The sequence below is a fragment of the Podarcis pityusensis genome (assembly GCF_964106645.2).
Source record: "Podarcis pityusensis genome assembly, chromosome: 7".
In the NCBI taxonomy this organism is placed as follows: Eukaryota; Metazoa; Chordata; class Lepidosauria; order Squamata; family Lacertidae; genus Podarcis; species Podarcis pityusensis.
Window position 1 is genome coordinate 87,854,894 of NC_138031.1, and position 22,181 is coordinate 87,877,074.

At 43.0% G+C, this 22,181-nt stretch overlaps 1 protein-coding gene across 1 annotated transcript in view; it reads left to right on the top strand.

Annotated features, from left to right (window-relative positions):
* Positions 1-22,181, top strand: part of SORCS2 (sortilin related VPS10 domain containing receptor 2) — a gene marked incomplete at its 5' end in the record, with an annotated part of 136,868 nt that overhangs the window by 9,961 nt on the left and 104,726 nt on the right. The window contains one exon of the mRNA XM_081015136.1: positions 5,545-5,612. Coding sequence (XP_080871262.1) covers positions 5,545-5,612 — 68 coding nt within the window. The remainder of the gene's footprint in view (positions 1-5,544; positions 5,613-22,181) is intronic.

Sequence of the window (22,181 nt, forward strand, 5' to 3'; positions counted from 1 at the left end):
GAAAAAGGCCACATATAGTTAAAGGCCAAATGCCTGATTATAGGGGAAAGTTTTTGTAACGAAGGTGCCAGGCGAGCCTCCCTAGGGAGAGCATCCTACAAGCGAGGATCCACCCCAGAAAAGGCCTGTTCTCGTGTTGTCAACCTCCGAAACTCTCATGGAGGGGGCACATGAAGAAGGAGCTCAGAAGATGATCACAGGACGCGGGTTCATATGGGGAGAGATGGTCCTTGAGGTATTTTGGTTCTGAGCCATTTAAGGCTTTATAGGTCAAAACCAGCATTTGAATTGGGCCCAAAAATTAATTGGCAGCCAGTGCATAGTTCAGTTTAGGAAGCTCTAATGTAGTATTTCAGCACATAAAGAAAAAATGTGTGATAAAAATAGTATAAAATACTAAATATTAATGCAGCTCATTGAATAACCACTGCTACAGAGAACGAACTTAGACTAAAGGTTATTGGTGACAGTGAATACCAAAAAGGTACATTATCATTATTTAGGATGTTTGATGTAGGGAAGATTTAGGAAACTGAAACAAATAAATTGTATGTTCCCTCTTTAAATTGCGCTCCATGCCAAGTGTCAAGGAAAATTTAAATTGATTACTGGTATGGTTGCAGAAGGAAAATGTATCTATTGTATTTTATGCTTATAAATTGATAAGCTGGTAGACTGTGGCTTTTCAATGCCCCTTGCCAAAACACAGCCATGAACGCAGGTGGTCCGCTACATAGATACCTGAGGTTTGCAAAGCACTGTATATCTGTGAACTCCATATCGGCAGTTTTTCAGGTTTTACCACTCTTCTTGGTCGCAGGATTTCTACCTTCATGTCAATGGAGTCATTCCTTTGAGCACTAATATGATAGAAGCATTGTGAACTTAATTTTGGAGCATTTTGTTACCATTAGCATTTACTTTCATAATAATTTACCAAACATGGCATATGACAAATATTTTTAAAAATTCTGGTGGGAGGTATTGGGGCAGAGGGCAAGAGCACAGGGTGTATTCAGAGGTGGAGAATATTGCATTAGTTTTCTTGATTATAATGCTAACACTTCTCTCCTGTTTTCTAATGATTCTTTCACACTGCAGTACCTGTTGTATTATGAATTTGTGGCTTTTAAACCAATATACCGGCATGACATGCTGAATTTCATTCACACCCATGGCCATGGTGTGACACAACAATGAACAACCTTGGACAGTTTTCTATTCCCCCAGCCTTCTTCACACACATGCTTCTGTTGCCCCCATGTCCCCCTCCCCCCATGAAAACAGCAGGAAAGAACACTATGCTGACATACTGCCCAAAATTTCGTAACTTTGCCCCCCTTTATTTTTTGGGTTAAGGGGATCAAATAACACAGAAATGAGTGCTAAACACGCACTATATCCCATTAGTTTTACAGAAGTGGGTTTTACGTCATATGAAAGCTATAATATGATGCAGCAATTAAGGAATCCTCAGGGTAATTGAATAAACTGCAGTGTGAATGCAGCCTAGGTTGGGTTTCAGAGCACATGTGTTAAAACTACAGAGGTACCTCGGGTTAAATACGCTTCAGGTTACAGACTCCGCTAACCCAGAAATAGTGCTTCAGGTTAAGAACTTTGCTTCAGGATGAGAACAGAAATCTTGCTCTGGCAGCGCGGCAGCATCAGGAAGCCCCATTAGCTAAAGTGGTGCTTCAGGTTAAGAACAGTTTCAGGTTAAGTACAGACCTCCGGAACGAATTAAGTACTTAACCTGAGGTACCACTGTAATTTCTCCTGTTTCTGTCTCTTACGTGAGATCTGACCATTCTCAGGTCTAGTGAGGGGCTATCTGTTCACAGATCACTCCTTCCAGAAGCTAAAGAAGCTCTTACATTAGAGGGAAATCTCCTGACACCAGCTACTGGTCTTGTCCAGGGCCCGTCACATATGGACTCTGTTGTACCTTCCTCTAAATTCTGGAGGGGAAGGAAATCCAGCTATCCCTGTTGTCCCTCCTGGTGATTACTTTTGTGGGGGAACACAGATAGATCCACAGGAGGCAGCGTGTTTGTGGGTCCCTGGATTGAACGGTGATTTCTTTTATTTTGACTGTTTGAAGCTGATGGCCGTCTTAACAAGAATTATTTAAAAGCAGCTTGCATTCCCAGTGGAATGCATGTAGCCAGACAACTGATCACCCAGTTGCCAGCAGTCTGAGGAATAAGGTAGGATGAAAGTGGACGCGGCACAGCTGCAGCGGCCTAATGAGGATTGGTGGCGGCAGCGAGTGTTGAGGCATGAGTATGACACCCAGAGCTGTGCTACGTGTCAGAGGAGATGGAAGCAGCTCCAGTTGGATTTTATTATTCTATGTAAGTTACCTTGAAGCAGAGCCAGCCCAAGACATTTTGGCACCTGAGGCTATCCACAAGATGCGCACATACACACTGCCAGGCAAGAAGGGATGAGGGAAGATGTACATCAGGAACAAGGGTGGGAGGAGACCGGAAGCACCTTCTATTCACCATGAGGCTGCTGTAGAGGTGGCCTTGTGGAGACTGCCAGGAGGCAGCAGATCTGGTCTCCAAGGACTGTGTGGCAACTGTTGCTGCCACAGTGACAGCAGCAGGTGATGCATTTGGTGGGGGCTGAATCTGCTGTCCCTGCCAATCCTGTCACCTGAGGTGGCTGTCTCACCCTGTCCTGCCTTGAAGGTCCTTCTGGATTGAAAGGTGAAGAGAAACAACTAAAATAGGCAGATGGTGGTGGCTGCTCTGATGGAGAGCTTCTGTGGTGTAGTGCGATGAAAGTGCCAGACTAGGACTGGAGAGACCTGAGTTCAAATCTTCAGTCAGCCATTAGCTCACTGAGTTACCTAGGGCCAGTCAGCCCTAAGCTCATGGAAAACATTGCTTTACACAGTTCCCTTTACTTTCTTTAACCTAGATATCCACTAGACTGCAGCATTAAACCCCAATCTAACCATATTTGCTGCTGAAAACCTGTGTTTGTCAACTGTGTTTTTAAACTGCTCAAGCCTGTTATTCTCTGTGTCAAGCAAGAGTCACTTTTGCTTAATTTGTTAATCATTGTATTAAATCAGAAAATGATTTATCTAGATAGGGCATTTGAATATGTGCATGTTGTTCTAGTCCTACAGAACTCCTCTACTCGGTTCATTGTTCTGGTGAGGTTTTAGGGTGGAGGTTTTGGCTTCAGCTTCCAGGCATAAGGGCAGTTAAAGAATCCATTTAGCCAAACAGATTAGGCATATTTTCCATAGTTGCCACTGGTATCTAATTCAAAGCTTCAAACTGTAACTCTTTATTAAGTGATTCTTGAGTTTTCCAGATACAGTGGTACCTCGGGTTACATATGCTTCAGGTTATAGACTCCGCTAACCCAGAAATAGTACCTCAGGTTAAGAACTTTGCTTCAGGATGAGAACAGAAATCGTGCTCTGGCGGCGCGGCAGCAGTGGGAGGCCCCATTATCTAAAGTGGTGCTTCAGGTTAAGAACAGTTTCAGGTTAAGAACGGACCTCCAGAACGAATTAAGTTCTTAACCCGCTGTATTGCTAATAATGATTAATAGTCTCTTGTGTTGACTAGTGCCTGGCTGGAATATTTTCTGGGACTCTTTTCTAAGCCGCTCTGAGGTTCTCACACCATACATTTGCAGTGCTATTGCGTCACTTTAATAGTCACGGTTTCCTCCTAAGAATTCTGGGAACTATAGTTTGTTAAGGGCACTGAGAATTCTTAAGAAACTCCTATTCAGAGCTACAACTAATCCCTCTTCACAGGAAACTGGGGAAGTGTAGCTCTGTGAGGGGAATATGGGTCTCTCAATAGCTCTTGGCACCCTTAACAAACTACAGTTCCCAGGATTCTTTGGGGGAAGCCACTGTTAAAGTGATATAGTAATGCTTGGTGCAGATGTGGCCTTAATTGCTCCATAACAGCTTAAATGAAAAATCTTCCACTCAAAAGCTTTCATTATCAGTAAATAATACAGCAGTGTGGTGTAGTGCTTAAGAGCGGTAGTCTCGTAATCTGGGGAACCGGGTTCGCGTCTCCGCTCCTCCACATGCAGCTGCTGGGTGACCTTGGGCTAGTCACACTTCTCTGAAGTCTCTCAGCCCCACTCACCTCACAGAGTGTTTGTTGTGGGGAAGGAAGGGAAAGGAGAATGTTAGCCGCTTTGAGACTCCTTCGGGTAGTGATAAAGCAAGATATCAAATCCAAACTCTTCTTCCTCTTTAAAAACAATGGTTTTTTTCCCCATAATACTGATTATCCTGTGGATGTTAGTACCTAATATATGCACTGGCGGAGGAACAGGAGTGCGGAGGGAGCAGACCGCCACCGGCACCACTATTCCGGTAGGGTGCCATCCGGTAGGGTGCCACCCCAGACACACGTTGCCACCCTCCTGCGCGCTGGGCGCCATGCCCCCACAGGCAGCGCATCACGCTCCCAGAATGCGTGCCATGCCCCTGGGATGCACGCCACGCCCCCCGGGGGGCACCAGCTACACCCCGCCTTCTCTCCGCCCCGGTAGCAAAGCATGCAGCTTCACCACTGAATATATGGCCCACATTTGATGGTGATAGTAAGTGACAGCCCACTTGCCTAAATGGATTGTAAAGTTCTAAAATTATAGTTTTGTAATATTATTGAATAGAATGAAGTAACCAATAAATTAATCTTTTCTTTCTTTGAGCATTATGCATTTCTGACCTTATTTCAATAATATAATTTATTTATTTATTGTAGACTCTCACAGAAGTTCAATTTAGCAGAGAAATAATTTATCATATTCAAAACAAAAAAATTGTGGAGTAGTGTGTTGCTTTTAGGCTGAAATCTGACACACACACACACACATATATATATATATATATATATATATATATATATACTGGCATGGTAGTACCTTCCATTAATTCTTATATATGTTAGCTATGTAAATATAAGGGGACGCGGGTGGTGCTGTGGGTTAAACCACAGAGCCTAGGGCTTGCCGATCAGAAGGTCGTGCCAACCTAGCAGTTCGAAAGCACCCTTAAGTGCAAGTAGATAAATAGGTTCCGCTCTGGCGGGAAGGTAAACGGCATTTCCGTGCGCTGCTCTGGTTCGCCAGAAGCGGCTTAGTCATGCTGGCCACATGACCCAGAAAAACTGTCTGCGGACAAACGTCGGCTCCCTCGGCCAGTAAAGCGAGATGAGCACTGCAACCCCAGAGTTGTCTGCGACTGAACCTAACGGTCAGGGGTCACTTTCCCTTTTTATGTAAATATAAGCTCAGAAATTAGTTCAATTGTAGCATGTGCATAGTTCTTGTGTTTGCTTGTGGTTTTATTCATTATTATTAAAAAAAACACTTTTACCACCCAATCCTGATTTCAGTGGGACAGTCTTAGATGAGGGTAAACATAAAATAACTCTTAAGAACTCAAAGTCTTGACATTTATTTATTTAATTGCATGCTGCTGTTTATTATTTTTGTTGTCTGACATAAATACCTTAGTTCTCTTATTCATTTGTTTTCCTTTAGGTGATTCTGATCCTTACCAAGTATTACCACAGTGATATGGGCAAAGTATTGGAGAGCTCTTTGTGGAGGTATGTTATTGTCTCATGCACTCAGTATGTGGTCAGATAGAGTCACATCTTGCTGTTTATTTCTTTTGTTCTCTTCAAAGAGCAGCTTGAAAAACTTGGAAAGACATTTGAAGGTTTGGAGCAATAGATACTCCTCTGATGTTACAATTTTAATAATAACTAGAGATTACAGGAGAGTATTTCTTTTTCAAGAGTGGAACCTATTTGTAAACTTCCAGAGCCTTAATTTTGTTCAGATCTCTTCTAGCCTTATTTTATCTTATTTATTTTAGTTGTGTAAATAAATGGGCAAGTAAATTAGCTCAGGATGTGGTATGTTCAGCGTTGGGTGCGCTAGTTTGCTTTATAAACATTTTTACATGTGCAGTTATGCACATGTTTACTCAAAAGTAAACCATACAGAACTCAATACTTTTTAACAGTGTTAAACACTGCAACATTAATGATGATTAACCTTTAAAACCTTGATCAAATACATATATGCACTAGCACACCCCACCTAATGCTTCTAGCTGTTCTTAATGGATGTGATGAATTTCTTCCTTTATTCATGCACTTTTTTTAGTCTATATTTAAATCATCCACTGATTTTAATGGGGGGAAATCTGCAAGAGATGACTGCAAGTTACTTAAGATTCCATTTACTTCAGTGTGATTCATACTCAGCGGCAGAGCATGCCTTCATGGCGCCCGGAGGGGGGTGCATTTGTTTGTGTGCTGGGGGAAGTAAACCATCTCAGTGCCCATTTATTTTATTTTGTTTTTTCTAACTCTTATTTATTGGTTTTTCACACAGAAAGAAAAAACTTTACAAATTTTAAGATGTACTGTAAATTACTTTATCCTTTGACTTCTCATTCTCCCCTTCCATGGTTTCCATATTTACTCTTGAATACTGCATATTTCGCATATACTATTCAATACATCAATTTTAACCCATTTATCTTAGTAATTAATGCTGTTGCTTGCTCATATTTCAAGTCCTGCATGCATTTTCATCTTGCTATAGTAGTTCTTTAAATACTCAATAAAAGGTTTCTAGACCTCAAGGAGTTTTTCGTCATTTTGATCTCTAATCTTTGCTGTTAATCTCGCCTGTTCCACATATTCTTCCTTTGTTGGAACTTCTTCTTTCCATCCTTGGGCATACAGTATTCGTGCTGCTGCTATGATATACATAAATAAGTTAACCAACTCTTTTGGTACATCGTTATCTATAATTCCTATAATTCCTAGCTTTGGGTTTCTTGGGAATCATCAACTTGAACATCTTTTTAATCTCATTCTATATAATTTCCCAATAGCCTTTAACTATTTTTACAAGTCTACCACATTTAAGTGGCCATTTACATTTATTTGTTTACTACTGCCTTTTTCTAATTTTACACACCAGTCTGATGAAGGGGTGTGTGTAGAAGTAGAACTGACCAATCCCAACCCTTGCTGTGCTCGCCCTACCCAGGCTGAAAGGCTGGAGGAAAAAAGAGGGGCTTAGATGTGTCATGTGGGCACATCTAACCCCCACCCCAAAAACATGGCTCTGTATGCCCTTTGTCCCCTCTTATCCCAGTTGGAGTACTTATGGCTCCGCTGGGCACTGGTGGCTTCCACAGTGGCAACAGATCTCTGCTCTGTCTGCAGATCTCCCTTTCCTCTCCTTCCCTCACCTGTGAGAGGGACAGCAGCAAGCTCCTGTGGCTCTCTTCCAAGGCCGTAGGTGTACACCCTTAAGGATTTTGATGGGATTGCTGTTACTGTGCTGCAAATTTATTTTGCGATCTCATGCTTTTGTGCGTGCTGTTAGCATGCTATCAGAGCATTCTGCTACTGCTATTGGGGAGTGTTGTTTTGTGTACAAGAGTGCCAACTTGAATGAAATATTGTGGGGCCCCAGATAAACCCCGCCCTGCGTAATCAATCACATAACACAGTGCACACACACCATTTGAGTGAGAATGCCCATCAACTTTGTGGGGACCCGGTCCCCTCAAATATTTTATTGTGGTGGCCAAAGCCCCCACTGTCCCTAGGAGTTGGGTCCTATCTTTGTGTATATGTCTCAGTGTATTTTTAAAAAATAATGTATGTGTTTTTGTGTAGTATTACAATGCATTTTTTTCTTGGGATTAGGTTTTAAACTCTGCTGTAAGTTGGTCAGAGACATTTGTGCAATAAGCAACTAATAAATAATAACAATAATCTTAATGTTTTAATATCCTGTCTGGCTGCTGCAGTTTAATTGTTTTGTGACCGTGTGTTATTGGTTATAATTATAATGTTTCTATGTAGCTGCACATTTGTTTTGTGTATATGTTGCTGCGTAATTTAGAATATGATTTGTAAACTGATTTTATTGTAAGAAAGTTTTCCTAAAAGGCAAGATACAAATTCATGAAGTCGATCAAATAATGGGCTTAGTCCAGAAACACTGGAGAAAATAAAAACATACTGTACTTCTTTTGGAACATGTGCTAAATGCTTATGCATCACTCACTGTCTCAGCTTTAGGCTTAACCCAGAACAGGTTAAATCAAACCTCCTAGTGCAGATGAGCCTCCTACCAACACTGCCTTTGATTTCCTGGGCTGAGCATCTGTTGGTTGGCTCCCATCCAGTCTATTATGGATTACTGATTATCATGCATGAGCAACGCAGAAGTAACAAGATTTGTGGCAAAATACAACCTATGCTTCTGAAGGCATTTGCAGCATCTCTCTTAATTCTGTAATTTTATCAACATGGAAACACTGAGATTGTGGTTGTTTGTTTTAAAACCCCTGTGATTAAATTTCATAGGTATTATCAAAATGCCAGGCATGATGAGAGGTTGTGGTAGAGGTTGGTGGAGTGTGTTGTGGAAGCCCATGAAGGGGTGCAAAGAGTCTTTCTGTGTGCTGTGGACAGAGGCCCAGTTCTACCACTGCAGGGTCCTCCTCCACAGAGGCCATGTCCAGTGTCAAGGGCATTTTGTACAAGCACTGCCACATGTGCCACACACTTTTTTTTGGACATACAAGTAAATGAATGCCATCCACCTACATGGTAGAAAGTAAAGGAATTGTTGGTGGGGGGACTTAATCACTGAACTGTGCTTCTTCTAACAGCTAGTCTACTTGCCCTTAGAATTCAGTGGGAACCATAAACATATTAAGAAAATAATGCACTTAGGACACAGTTGGAGTGGAGTCCCTGGGACCCAGTGAATTTGGCTGGAATTTAGCCTCGTGCTAAGGAGCTAATTCTGTAATTTCTTCTAATGGGATGATCTCCCCTTCCCCACGTGTGCTGTTCTGGGGGTTCTCATTGCTGTGGAAGGTGGGATGATTAAAATATCCCCTCACACCCAGTTTAATATTCCACCATTCTTCGGCAGAGTTTCTTTCTTTCAGCAAAGTAAGCGGCTCACGTTTATGTCAAGCAAAGCTTTAATAATAAAGAAAATTGTAACACAATAACATACTATCTGAGGGAAACTAAAACAGCATCATAAGGCAGGAATGAGACAAGAATGAAGAATGGCAGTTTGTCTCTCTAACTGAACTTAACTGAGCACACAAAGGGAGGGGCCAATTCCGGAGCAGAACACCAAAGCCACACCCACCAGATGCCAGACATTCTACTATTCGAATTAGGCCCCAGTGTTTTTCTAACACTCATGACCTTCCAGAGCAGATTTGGGGAGGCCTGGGGGTGGCACGAGGCAAGGAGAGAGAAAAGCCCCATTATGGGAGTCCTTGTGCTGGCTTTCACTAAAGGTACAAGGTAGTTGAATCCAGACCTTAATGTCGGAAAAGGGAGGCTGATTTGCTATCGCTTCAGGGTGTCTGTTATTAGGGTTCCAAGGGTCACATTACAGGGAGTTGTACAGGCATAAGACAACTGAATCCTATTGTCTTCGTGTAGATGGCAATGACCTTTTCTGTGGCACTCCAGAGTTGTGCCTTAGCAGGGGCTTACACAAGAAAAAGATGGGGGGCGGGGACTGGGACAGGAAAAATATTACAGGGGAGGATGTGGTTTTGCCACTCCAGCCCCAAGGAAAGTCTGCTGGAAGGTAAGGTAAAGAGTTGCCCTAGTTACTTCCACCATGGCTGGTGAGGGCTGGCAGACCTGGCTTCTCTAGTGGTGCCTCCTGCCTCTTTCCCTTCCTTATTTTTCCTCCTTCCAGCTGCTCCCCTCTGCTCCCCCCCCCCCCATTCTGCCTGCAAGAGGGTTTTGTTCTTGAAGCTACAGACTGGCTCTCCTTCTTTGATGAGTCGTCCTCCCAGCTGCCATCAGCTGCTCCTTGCCGCTTCATAATTGCAGTGCTGTGCAGCCGCCATGGGAGAAGCTCATTTTGTTTGCCAGCAAGGGTGCTGGCTTAAATACAACTTTCACCCTGTGTTCCTTGTTGCTGGGATGGAGCAGGCAGTGATATGTGACTGTAGCTGGCTGTGGTGTCCCTGAGATCAGGGCTCTCATTCTCCCCACCATCTTAAGTGAATGGATGCCATTCGCCTTATTGGAGGGCAGGGAAATGAATGGCCACTGCCAGTGCTTTTTTTCTTAAAAAATGTTTAGGGCTACTCTCATTTTGGCTGCTCCCCCTCCCCCCTCCCTCCCCCCAACCCCTGGACGAGGGACTCGAGGTGGCGGTGGTGCTGAGAGGACGGGAAGGCCCCTGGTGGTGGCGGGTTGAGCGAGGAGGGGCCGGTGCTCGCTGGCTTACTCTAGCCCGGCAAGAGGAGGAGGAGCAGTGGTGGCGCCATTGTCTTCACCGCGGCTGCCCCAGACTCCTCTCTTTGGGCACAGGCGGGGAGAATGATGGAGCTCCAGTTTGCGCTGCTACTGTGGAGACAGCTAGCATGTCAATCCGTCCATTGGTCGGTCGGTTGGGGCAACACAAAATGTTTAGGGGTATGCGTACCCCTGCGTCCTCCCAGAAAAAAAGCACTGGTCACTGCCAAACATATCTTTTGGGGACTTAGCTATACAGCTGAAAGATAACATTTTAAGTGCACTTTAAGTGCATTATACAAATGTGACACTAGGTGGTGCAGGTGAGCTTATGGGGAATTCCATATATATTTTAAAATGTTTTTTTAAAAAAGCATTTTCACAGCTTTTTTATTTATGTGTAGATTCAGCCTCTGTGTAAATTAAAACTGACCATGAAGGTGGCAGCTTCAGGGGCAGTGGGCAGGTTCTGCTCCCACCCTTGTGGCACTCCTGTGGTTTTACTTTCTCTCTATGGCAGGAAGTTGCAGGCTGCGTGAGGCAGCAGCCTTGCCCTCTAGCTCTCCTGTGAGTGTGTGTGTGTGTGGGGGGATATCTCTGCCTTCCTTGCTCCTTTCCACACCTCATCCACAAGAGCAATTCTCAGGCAGTGGATGCTGCTGCCGCTGCTGGAGAGAGAGGCCAGGGAAGAAGACTTGGACTCACCAGGGAGAGTCTCTTCTTGCTTCCTCACCTCAGCCATGGCAACAGCCCTCCGACTGGGCTGCCCTCACTCCGTATTGTGGAGGGAGGCTGGTTGTGGGCAGCTTTGAGAAAGCAGCAGCGCATCTGGAAAACCTGCTTCCCTCCCTTGCCTGTCTACACATTGTTCTGCTCTCAGTGGTTGATTTGCCTAAGGAAGAAAAAAAGAAGCAACTTTTAACACATAATGCCTTCTGCTGACCTGTAAGGGCATATAACAGGGTCCCGTAAGCAGGTAGACTTTGTATTTGTGGCAACCGCAGGTGGAGAGTGTCCAAAATTATTTATTACATTGCCCGCTATACACAGAACCTAGGAGGCACTTTTCAAATCCCTTGTTTGTCCTGGAAAGGTGCCTCTCCCTGGTGGAGAGTGTTCTCTGGCTGCTCAGTGATGCTAATGCTCCAGTAACTTATAATGTGGCCCTCTTTGCACTGGCGGCAAGTAAGATCAAGAAGAAGAACCTGGACAAAATTGCACTAAGGGAGATTCAGAGCTCTAAATAGGAAAATACTGTATGCTGTGTGGAGTCCCCATTCTATGTGTGAATCTTCATTTTATGATATTGATTATTCAGGCAGTGGCTCTGCTTTTTATATACAGTTATATAGATATTTCTTTTCCTGAAAGTGTTTGTATGGTTTTGTCATGACCTTTGGCTAGTGCAATAAAGCTTATTTACCCTAACTAGAAAAAATTAAACAAGAAAACTTTTAACACGCAAAGTTTTCTTTTTAATATATTTGGTGGTTGGGAGACTCTCCTGGTCCTGATTATTGCTTTTTATTTTAGAAAAGTAGGGAGGACTTTAAAGGTTTGGGTTTCATTGCATCCTCCAAAATTCAAGGGTTCTTGGTTTATACAAGAATTTCCATGGTAGTTTCTAAAGTGCCAACAGATTTAAAAAGAAAGTGTTCTCAGGCTCTCAGTAGATGGCAGAATTGATATCAGGCCTATTCAGGGAGGTGCCATGGTGATAAACTGGTGTTGGAAGCTGAGAGGAAACAAAATGCCAGTGTTCTGTTAAGCTTCTGCAGATTTAGCCAGCTGCAACTAAGTGCTGTGGTGACAAACAAATTAAGAATGCCACAGATTAAAAACAAAGCATTGTCTATGTAAGGACCAAGGTCTGGTTAAATTGCTAAGGATGGTGCTCACTCCATGCATGTGTTTGTGGTTTTTGAAAGCAACAGTAACCTAAAATGATGTTTTCCTAGCAAGGTGCCCACCAATGTGCATCAAAATATGGCCACAATGATAAATTATAGCTGAATGGGTAAACGAGTGGCCACCTCAGCAACCATTCCCTGTTGTTTTAACCGCCTCCTGCCTTGGCCTTGTTTATTGGAAGGGACAAGGTTCTACTCCTCTGACCTAAAGGATCATGTTTGCTGTCTGGGGACCCAGATAAATGTCACTGAAGGCCCAGAGACGGTTGTGACGCAATATGCCTTCCACCGACGGAGGCTGATGTGCCAGCTGCTCCTCCTCCCAAGCAGAGGTAGCTCAGCCACAGTGATCCACACTTGGGTATCTTCAGATTAATGACCACCAATGCTAATCGCCAAAGAGCACCTAAAACCTAGGTTATGGTTGCCTCAAAGGAATGTCTGTTTTCAGGGGGTTGGACTGGATGACCATTGGTACCACCCAGCACTACAATTCTATCATTCTATGATCTCAACTACATTGCTTGACTGGAGCTTACACTTACAACAATTCACTTGTCCCAGTATGCAAGAATGAGAAACACACACAGTAGAAATGGAAATGGTATTACGATTCACAGAGAGACTATGCTGCTGTGGACAGAGTCATAGAATCATAGAATTGTAAAGTCCGAAGGGACCCCAAGTCATCTAGTCCAACCCCCTGCAATGCAGGAATCTCAGCTAAAGCATCCCTGACCGATGGCCATCCAAAATTTGCTTAAAAACCTCCAATGGAGAGTCCACCACCTCCTGAAGGAGACCATTCCACAGTCAAGCAGCTCTTACTGTACTGTCAGAAAGTTTTTTCTGATGTTTAGTTGGAATCTCCTGTCTTGTAACTTGAAGCCATTTGTTCAAGTCCCAGGAGCAGGAGAAAACAAGCTTGTTCCCTCTTCCATGTGACAGCCCTTGAGACATTTGAAGATTCATATAGAACCAGTTGTGCATGTTCTTTTGCACTGCCGCTTGTATCAGACGATTCAGTCTAGTTCATTAATCATTTGGTTGTTAGCAGGGAATGGCAGTCAGATGTATGCAAGGTGACCTTCCTAATGTTTACTCGGGATGGGGATAAGATGGAGATAGTAGCCAGGTTGCTGCAAAACACAACAGTATTTTAATTGTTAGATGCAGATTCTGCTAATTGGTTTTATTGTACTGAACCTTTCAGAATCTTGTCCATATGCCAAAAAAGGTTTGAGATTGACTAAGATTGATTGATTGAAATGGTATTAACTATGGGCTAAGGCAGAAGTTTTTAAACTATGGTCTGTGAGTTCCATTTGGGAGGCTGGTGGAAAGGCTGCAGCAGAGTGAAATTTATCTGTACTCAGCTCCGCACTTACTTTCCTTGATATGATGATGGAGGACAGAATTATTAAAAGGTTAGCAAGGCCCTAGACCAGGCCTCATGATTCTCATAATGCATTGGATGATGATGGGGAAAGTGTTTTATTTTTCACTTCCCTGTACGAGATAGGATTTTCATCACTTGTCACCCTCAAATCCAAATACAGAAATGGGAGGACTGCTGAGCCCAACCCAAGGCTAAAGCTGACAAAGATTGCACCTGACGTTTGCTCACAAAAACCTCTGAGCTGCATCACCAAGGAAGTGCCACCACACTTGACGATATGCTTCCCACCGGTGCCATCTGGTGCCAGGTGTGGATTGGGGCACAGGGCCACATGTGCAAAGTTGGAAGGAGGGGCACTGTTGGCAGGCAGTCCTGCAGGCGCTTAGCCAACCTGCCTGAATCTCGGCAGTGTTTCCTTCCAAGTCAGGGTGTCCAGAGTGGGCTGCCTGGACCTCTCTGCTCCTGGGACGGGGAGGGAGAGCAGCATTTGCGAGAAGCTTCCTCGTCTTTCATTCTCTGAGAGGGAGAGGCGCCACCACTGTGCACCCACCTCTCTGCCACCACCATGCAGCTTCTTCCCTGCCCCTGCCCACCCCCCCACCCCCCACTGATGAGGTCCTGGGTTCAGGCTCGGTCCTCCTGACAGTGCCTCTGCGTGCCCGTGTGGCTCCTGCTTGCCTCTTCACCTAGTTTTTGGGAGCTCTTTGTTTTTCACTGCCTTAGAAAATTGGGGCCACCTCACTTTTCACCCTAAAAGCCAGTTCACTTATGAACCACTTTAAAAGCGCCTGTAGAACCCTGGGGAGATTTTACTTCTTTATTCCATTGTGAGAACCATCCATTTATTTCTACTCTTTGCATCCAGTTCTAATTAAACCAGCTACTAATCCATAAGTGGACCTTCCCTTTTATCGTGTGATAAAGTGCAGTTTAGGAGCCTTCAATGAGGATTTTATCAAAAGCTTTTTAAAGGTCCAAGTACTCTGCCTGCTGAATCACCCCTATCCACATTCTGTTTGATATTTTCAAAGAACTCTGAAAGGTTAGTCAGAAGCCACACTGAGTCTCCTTTAGCAAGGCTTGTTCTTTTATGTCTGCCATTCTCCAAGCTGGGGCCCTCCAGATATTTCTAGACTACCACTACACTGACCATTAGTTGGTTCAGGAGAAAAATATATAGAAAGGAGAATCCCTAAAGGCCAAGATCCAAGTTTGGGGCAAGTGCCCTTTGGTGAGAGAACCCTAGCAGAGATTTAAAATCACAAAATATGCAGCAAAGTAAAGCATAGAAACATAGGCGTTTAGACCTTTAAAATATGTGCCCTTTAAAGTGAGTTCCAAAATGTCCTCTTAAAAAGTCCCCCCCCCCCAAGTTTCCCTCTTCCCCCAGCATAGGAAAAGACATTCGGTAATTTTAAAAATATTTTACTTACAATCTTTCCAAAGTTCAGATTGCACAGGCAATAAAACTTCACTTAGTTACAAAGTGGTGAAAGTTCCTAAATTATTGATATAGGAACTCAAGAATGGCTGGTGAGAGCCATATAGCTGAGCTGGAACAACCAGCTCTAACATCTTCAAACGTTGAGTTTCTCAGGTGGACTGGAGGTGAACAATAAGCTTGATTACCTATTTCCTCCCAAGGTGAGGGGAAGTGACTTAGACTAAGCCTGGCAAGGCAGCTTACTCTATGGTAAGGGTGGCCAACTCTCAAGAGACTGCATTCTACACACAGATACAGGTCAAAGTTGTTGAGCTTTTTTAATAGGGAGGTGAAAAGCCCCCAATTTTTGAGAATTCGAGCCTAAGATCAAGGGAGAAAGGGGAACAGCCACTCATCAAAAGATCACTGCGGAAACAAACAGCCTCACTGAGTAAACTCCGTCTTCCGTTCTGCAGATCGTGCACCAATGGGGGGGGGGGGCGGGTTCTGTTTTAACAGTGCTAAGGAAAGGGACCCAGCGATCGACCGCGATCTACCAAAACCTCACTGGGTCTACCAGTGATCCCTCGTGATCAACCTGTTGGACATCCCTGCTCTATGGTATTAACCACATCATGCACTAATTAGACTTAAGCATGTTGGGACGCGGGTGGCGCTGTGGGTTAAACCGCAGAGCCTAGGGCTTGCCGATCAGAAGGTCGGCGGTTCAAATCCCTGAGACAGGGTGAGCTCCCGTTGCTCGGTCCCTGCTCCTGCCAACCTAGCAGTTCAAAAGCACGTCAAAAGTGCAAGTAGATAAATAGGTACCGCTCCGGCGGGAAGGTAAACGGCATTTCCGTGCACTGCTCTGGTTTCATCAGAAGTGGCTTAGTAGTCATGCTGGCCACATGACCCAAAAAAACTGTCTGCGGACAAATATCGGCTCCTTCAGCCAGTAAAGCAAGATGAGCGCCGCAACCCCAGAGTCGTTCGCGACTGGACTTCACTGTCAGGGGTCCTTTACCTTTACCTTTTTTTGTTGGTTTTATGAGACTGGTTATCCAACACCATTGGTCATGTGGGCTGAACTAGGGCTGATAGGCGTTGTAGTCCAAGCATCTAGAAAGGCTGGAGAAGGCTGTTCTGTATGATTGATAACTTTATATTTAACCATGCTTTCCTCCAATTTACAAGGATCAGAAGTTATGCTCATGGTCCTAGATCTTTCTTTTAAAATTGGTGGTATATGCACTACTTTGCAATCGTCTGGTATGGACAATTTAGGGACAGCTTACATATTTTTGTTACAAGATCAGCAATTTCACAGCTTACCCAGGGAGTTTCACTTGGCATCTATCATTACGTCTTTTTAGCACCATGCAACGAGAACTCTTAAAAGCCCAAGTGAATTGGATTTATTCGGAGAAATCGAAACTAGACACAGAACTGTTAGAACCAAAGTCTAAGGTACTTTCAAGAATGTATAACTTGCTGTTAAAATGGAATACACAAGATGAAATGGTTAAATCGACTATGATAAGGTGGGCGCAGGACATTGGGCATAATATCATGTTTGAGGACTGGGAAAGGTTGTGGAGTACTGGGTTGAACTTTACTGCATGCAATGCTTTGAAAGAAAATGTAATGAAAATGATATATAGATGGTATATGACCCCAGTCAAACTTGCAAAAATATACCACCTGTCTGATAATAAGTGTTGGAAATGTAAAAAGAGTGAAGGAACATTCTTCCACCTCTGGTGGACCTGCCCTAAAGTGAAGGCGTTCTGGGAAATGATCTATAATGAACTGAAAAAGGTATTTAAGTATACCTTCACTAAGAAACCAGAGGCCTTTCTTTTGGGCATTGTCGGCCAAGGGGTGGTAAAGAAGGACCAGACATTTTTTATGTATGCAACAACAGCAGCAAGGATACTTCTCGCAAAGCACTGGAAAACTCAAGATCTACCCACACTGGAAGAATGGCAGATGCAACTGATAGACTATATGGAACTGGCCGAGATGACCGGCAGAATCCGTGACCTGGGAGAAGAGAAGATGGAGGAGGATTGGAGGAAATTTAAGAATTATTTACAAAAACATTGTAATTTGAGTGAATGTTAAGCAGGATGCTAGATCACAAATAATTGAGCACCACTAAATTAGATGATTTAAGATAATAAGTGAAATTGAGAAAATATGAACTTTTCTGAGAATTATAAGATTATAAATATACAGATGGGATATAAGAATGCAAATAAGATAATAAATTGCTGGCAAAATGTTACAACAATGAAAGTGGGAGCGGGAGATGTGAGGAAGTCCAAAGAAAATGTGAAATTATGTTAAGATATATGTTATACTGTTTATTATATTCATTTCTATTGTAAACCCCAATAAATATTTTTTTTTTTTTTTAAAGTGAATTGGATTTATTCTTCCACTACTATTTTATTTTTGCTTTTTCTAGTCTGCTGTTTTTACTGTTTGTATGTGTTTTTATCAGTTTTATCTGATTCGTTAGTTGTCTTGGGAGTGATAATACTGAAAGGCAGTTTTCAAAACACTTGATAGATAATAAATAGCATTGACACCATTACCCCACAGGCTTTGATTTCCTGCAAGGAACTGTAAAGTGTGAGTTCAAGGGAGTGGGGGGCATAAGTGCTGGGGAAGACCACTATCAGCTGCAGTACCAATTGGGACAGAATTAGTAACCTTTCCCGCCACAGCTCTGTGTATCAGCATTGTGGTGTGTAGTTGTTGGTGCCTTTTGCCAGCCCTCTATATATGAGAATATCTGTGAGTACATTAGAGCAAGGCTTTCATGCACATTTCTTTGACACAAATGTGGTTTGTTTTTGTTTGTTTTAAATACATTATGCTATACAAAAAAGGGTGTACAATGGAAGGAAACTTTATTTAAGATGTGCAGTATAGATCCTTTAATAGCTGTATACATGAGATAAGGGCTGGGGTCCAGAGTTCCTGTGCTCATGTTCTGCATGGCCCCATCTATAGTAAATGCCCCCCCCCCCCGCATGTCCAAATGGTATGTGTGGAATGTGTACCCCTTTCTCTCTTGCCTCATTCCCATAGAAATACCACGTTTCCTGTTTTTTGGAATAGACAGATAAACACAGAGAATAAAGTGGTATTAATTGTGTGGAAAAGGATTGTGATATTTTTGATAGGATTACTTTTCATGAAGATTTTAGTATATTGGAAGTGCCACAGGAAATACGATACATGCTGGCTGGTTGTTTGCCTTTCCTATTTCTCTGCTTCAAGCTGGTAACTTGAAGCTTTTACAAATCAATTTTCATACTTGTGGAACGGCTTCCTGGTTGCCAGTTTCTCATCAAACATTTCTGTTGTTGGATGCTGACATATGTGGCCTGACCGTCCTATGAACTTTGTAAGAATTCAGTCATAATTATTCTGCTTCATTCAATGTCTACAGCAACAATTTGCCACAGTATAGTATGCTTGATGTCAGAACTGCTCACAGATTTTCATTTTCTATTCACCTTTTTATTATATTTTTTTACAAAGCAAGTGCCATAAAGCAAGCACTGTCTCCTCAGTATTAGACATTTGAAACAGGGTTCTTGTTTAATAGCCAAGTGGGTAGCTTGCTCATTTGTGGCACCCCTGCTGTGGAACTCCCACCCAAGGAGGCTTTTGTTTTATTGTCTTTTAGGTGTCAGATGAAGAAGACATCTCATTCTCTTAGGCATTTTAATTGGTTTGATGTTGGATATATTTTAAAACACAAATTCTTTGCTTTTTAAATAGGTATTTTAAATGTATATCATGCTAATTCTGCTGTTTGTTTATTGCCTCTAAATAATTTACTGTATTTTATTATTGTCCTACTGTAGATTACACTGTAAAGCAATTTTGTACCATGGCATAGAAATGCTCTTAAACAAACAAGGAAGCAAATGTGAACTCCCAGAAGGGAGGTTTGTGCTCAGAGGCCATCACCATGTGGGGCATTCCAGGGGCACGTTGGGGGAGCACTTTGGACCCTCCAGAACTGGAGCCCCCTCTCCCCCGACACTCTCGGGCTGAAAATGTATGCTTGCCTTGGAGCTGGTGCAGTTGTTTTCTCTCGCACTAGAGTCTATAAGGGGAGAATTTTCTGAGAGGGCTAACTGGTGGAGGGGGACCCTGGAAAATCGACCCCTGCCCCTCCCTTCCTAGCTGGTGTGAGTTGGCAGGGCCTAGGGAGTGGCAGTTTATCTTCCACATAATTCCAGCACCACCACCACGGCTGTAGGATTGCTCTGTCCATAAATAATTGTGAAGATAAAATATGTATCTGAGTGAAGGAAGGAGGCAGTTAAGGCACCATAGATGAAGAATTAAGACCTCAGTTAGCAATAACTTTCCACTCATTTCTGGCTTATCATAAATATAAAACCCAGTTTCATTTCTTGGCAACCTTGGACTTTCAGGGTGGCTAATAGAACAAAGTTGTAACACCTCCTTTTGTGGCATCTTCGAGTAGCTTCTCCTAGAGAAATTATACGGGACATTCTCTACATGTTCTCTATTAGTGATCTCATCAAAACTTACAGCTTTCAATATTGGACATACACTGTTGATATCTAGCTCTTAAGCCCTGCCTCATAACTTTCTCCCTCTTTCCAGTTGTGTAACTTCACCTGCCTGCTTGCTATTTCTTACAGGATCTAAAGGTGTGGACACATCCAGAGGTTACATTTGCCCTGCTTGTTGCTGTATGGCATTGCTGAGCCAGAGTTAAGTGATCAGCCAATATGCCTAGAATTTTTTTCTCTGTTGAGCCCCTAGCCAGCAACAAAAAGTGTGCTATTTTCTCTGTGTACCTCTTATATTACTGAATTTAATTAGTATTATTCCACAAATTTGAGATCAACCAATTCATCCTGTGCAATTTCCTAATAATCTGTATTAACAATGGCTTGGGGTTGCTGTCATCTAATGGTTAGATTTTAACCAAAACATTTCTCCTCACCCCCAGGCTTCTGTAAAATATGCAAATATTTAATAAAGTGGGCCCCATCACTGATTACATCCACTGCTTTCTTTTCTTCAACTGTACTGTTTGCTTTTAAGCAAAACCCTAACTAGTCCCTTTAATGCACATTTTGACATGCCTCTTTTAAAGCAGAAATAATAGTTTCTTACATCATATGTAACCAAATGTTCTGTGAAATTTTAAACTGATTCAATCTGCTGAATTTAATTTTATCTGGAAAACCATCTACCTTCTAAAAAAAGGATATCAGATTAGCTTTAGTAGCCCCTGTAATGCCTTGCAGCTGTTTTCCTTCTCTGTCTCTGGCCCTGATTCAGAATTGCTAACAAGTAAAAAGGCAGAATGAAATCCAGCCTCAGCAACATAGAGGGTAGGATCCAATGTACTGTAAGCAGGGATCCCCTCCTGCAACAGGACTTCTCATTCCTCTCCCCCCCCCCAGCAGATCCCATGTGCCCCCCCCCCCATCTGGATGGGGACCCTATGGATCAGATTTTGGGGTTGCATGAAAGGGTGGAGAAATGCAACCAGACTCACAATTTCTCCAGTGTCTGGAAGTGGTTCCAGTCATTCCTGCATTGATGGATGGAGGGGACGTCTCTCCTTTGTCTGAGTGGCAGCAGGGGAGTTGGGCATCACAATCTTCTGGATCTGACTTTCACTTTGCAGTACCAGCAAACTTTATGCGAAGAGGAAATGCTTTGTTTTTGGCCTATCTCCCTTCTCAGTCAAACCTAACATGGGTTGGCATAGTGCAGATGCATACATCTTAAGTCTTAAAACGATTAAAACTGTTGAGCATTTAAAGTACATCCACAGGTTCTTTCATCTTCACCTGGCCTTTTGAACGCATTCACCCCATTTGATCTCTTTCTTACTATTTCTCCTACATAACCCTTAAGTGGCTTTTTACTCAGTCAGGGTGTTATGCTAATGCAACCACTACATTGGCCAGGATAGTAATTTTGTATCACAAATATTTCTCTCCTGATTTTTCTTTGATATTAAGCAGCAAAGATAAACCCTGTGGATAAATACACTTAAAGATTATTACTTATCCAAATTGGTATGGGACCTGTGCTTCCTATGCAAATTGCTTATAATTATTGCACTGTTGATTGAAAGAAGTTCCACATGTTTTTCTGTATATACAGTATCACCTACCTCTCTAGTTGTTTTAGCTTCTCAACATTGGTCCTGTTGAAATTAAATACTTCAGTTACTCTTCTAATTCCAGCTACCTACCCACCTAAATTTTGCTAGAAAATAGTGATGTCCCTCTCTTCCATTTTTAGAATAGAATTGAGACTGTATTGTCAAGAACAATTTGATTCCTCACTAGTCTTCCAATCTGGGTTGGGAGAGGAGCAAAGTTGCTCCGTTAACTCTCCCTCCTGATCACCCTTTTTACTACTACTACTACTACTACTACTACTACTAATGTATTATTTATTATTTATACCTCACCTATCTGGCTGATATATTGGTAGCACCATGTATACAGAACCAAACACCATCCATGGCATTCAGTTATATACATTTGAACATATATATGCGAATCTGAATTGAGTAAAACAGGGCTAGGAACAGCCTGCAGTTACTTGGATTATTAATATCAATCCGAGGCTCTGCTACATCTTTTCAGACGCAGGAATAACCTGTGGGAGTCATCCAGTAGCTCTGCAATTTAATAAGAGAAGCAGCCCATAGATTATCACTATTTTGGGTCCTGTCAAAAGACAACATTGTCTTATCCCCCCTCCCACTCTCTCTAGCTGTGGAAAGCTGAGGGCAGCATTCTTGCATTTATTTTATTACCTAATAGAGGATGTAGATCTTCAGACACAAGACAGCTGTGGTATTGTGCTTAATTTGTCTGGGAAAAAATTATGTTGAAGCTGAGGAGCTGAGAGTTAACCACGCTGTTTCCCGCCACGCCCCCCTAGGCCTGACCTGGTGGTGGAGTTGCTACAGCCAGGCGCAAGCACCACAGCCAAAGCACAGCTCCTTCTTGTGTGGAGTCAGGCTCCAATGAAGGTGCCTGCTGTGGAGGTGCCTGTTTGTGCCCCCTCACAAAATTGCGCCCTGGGAC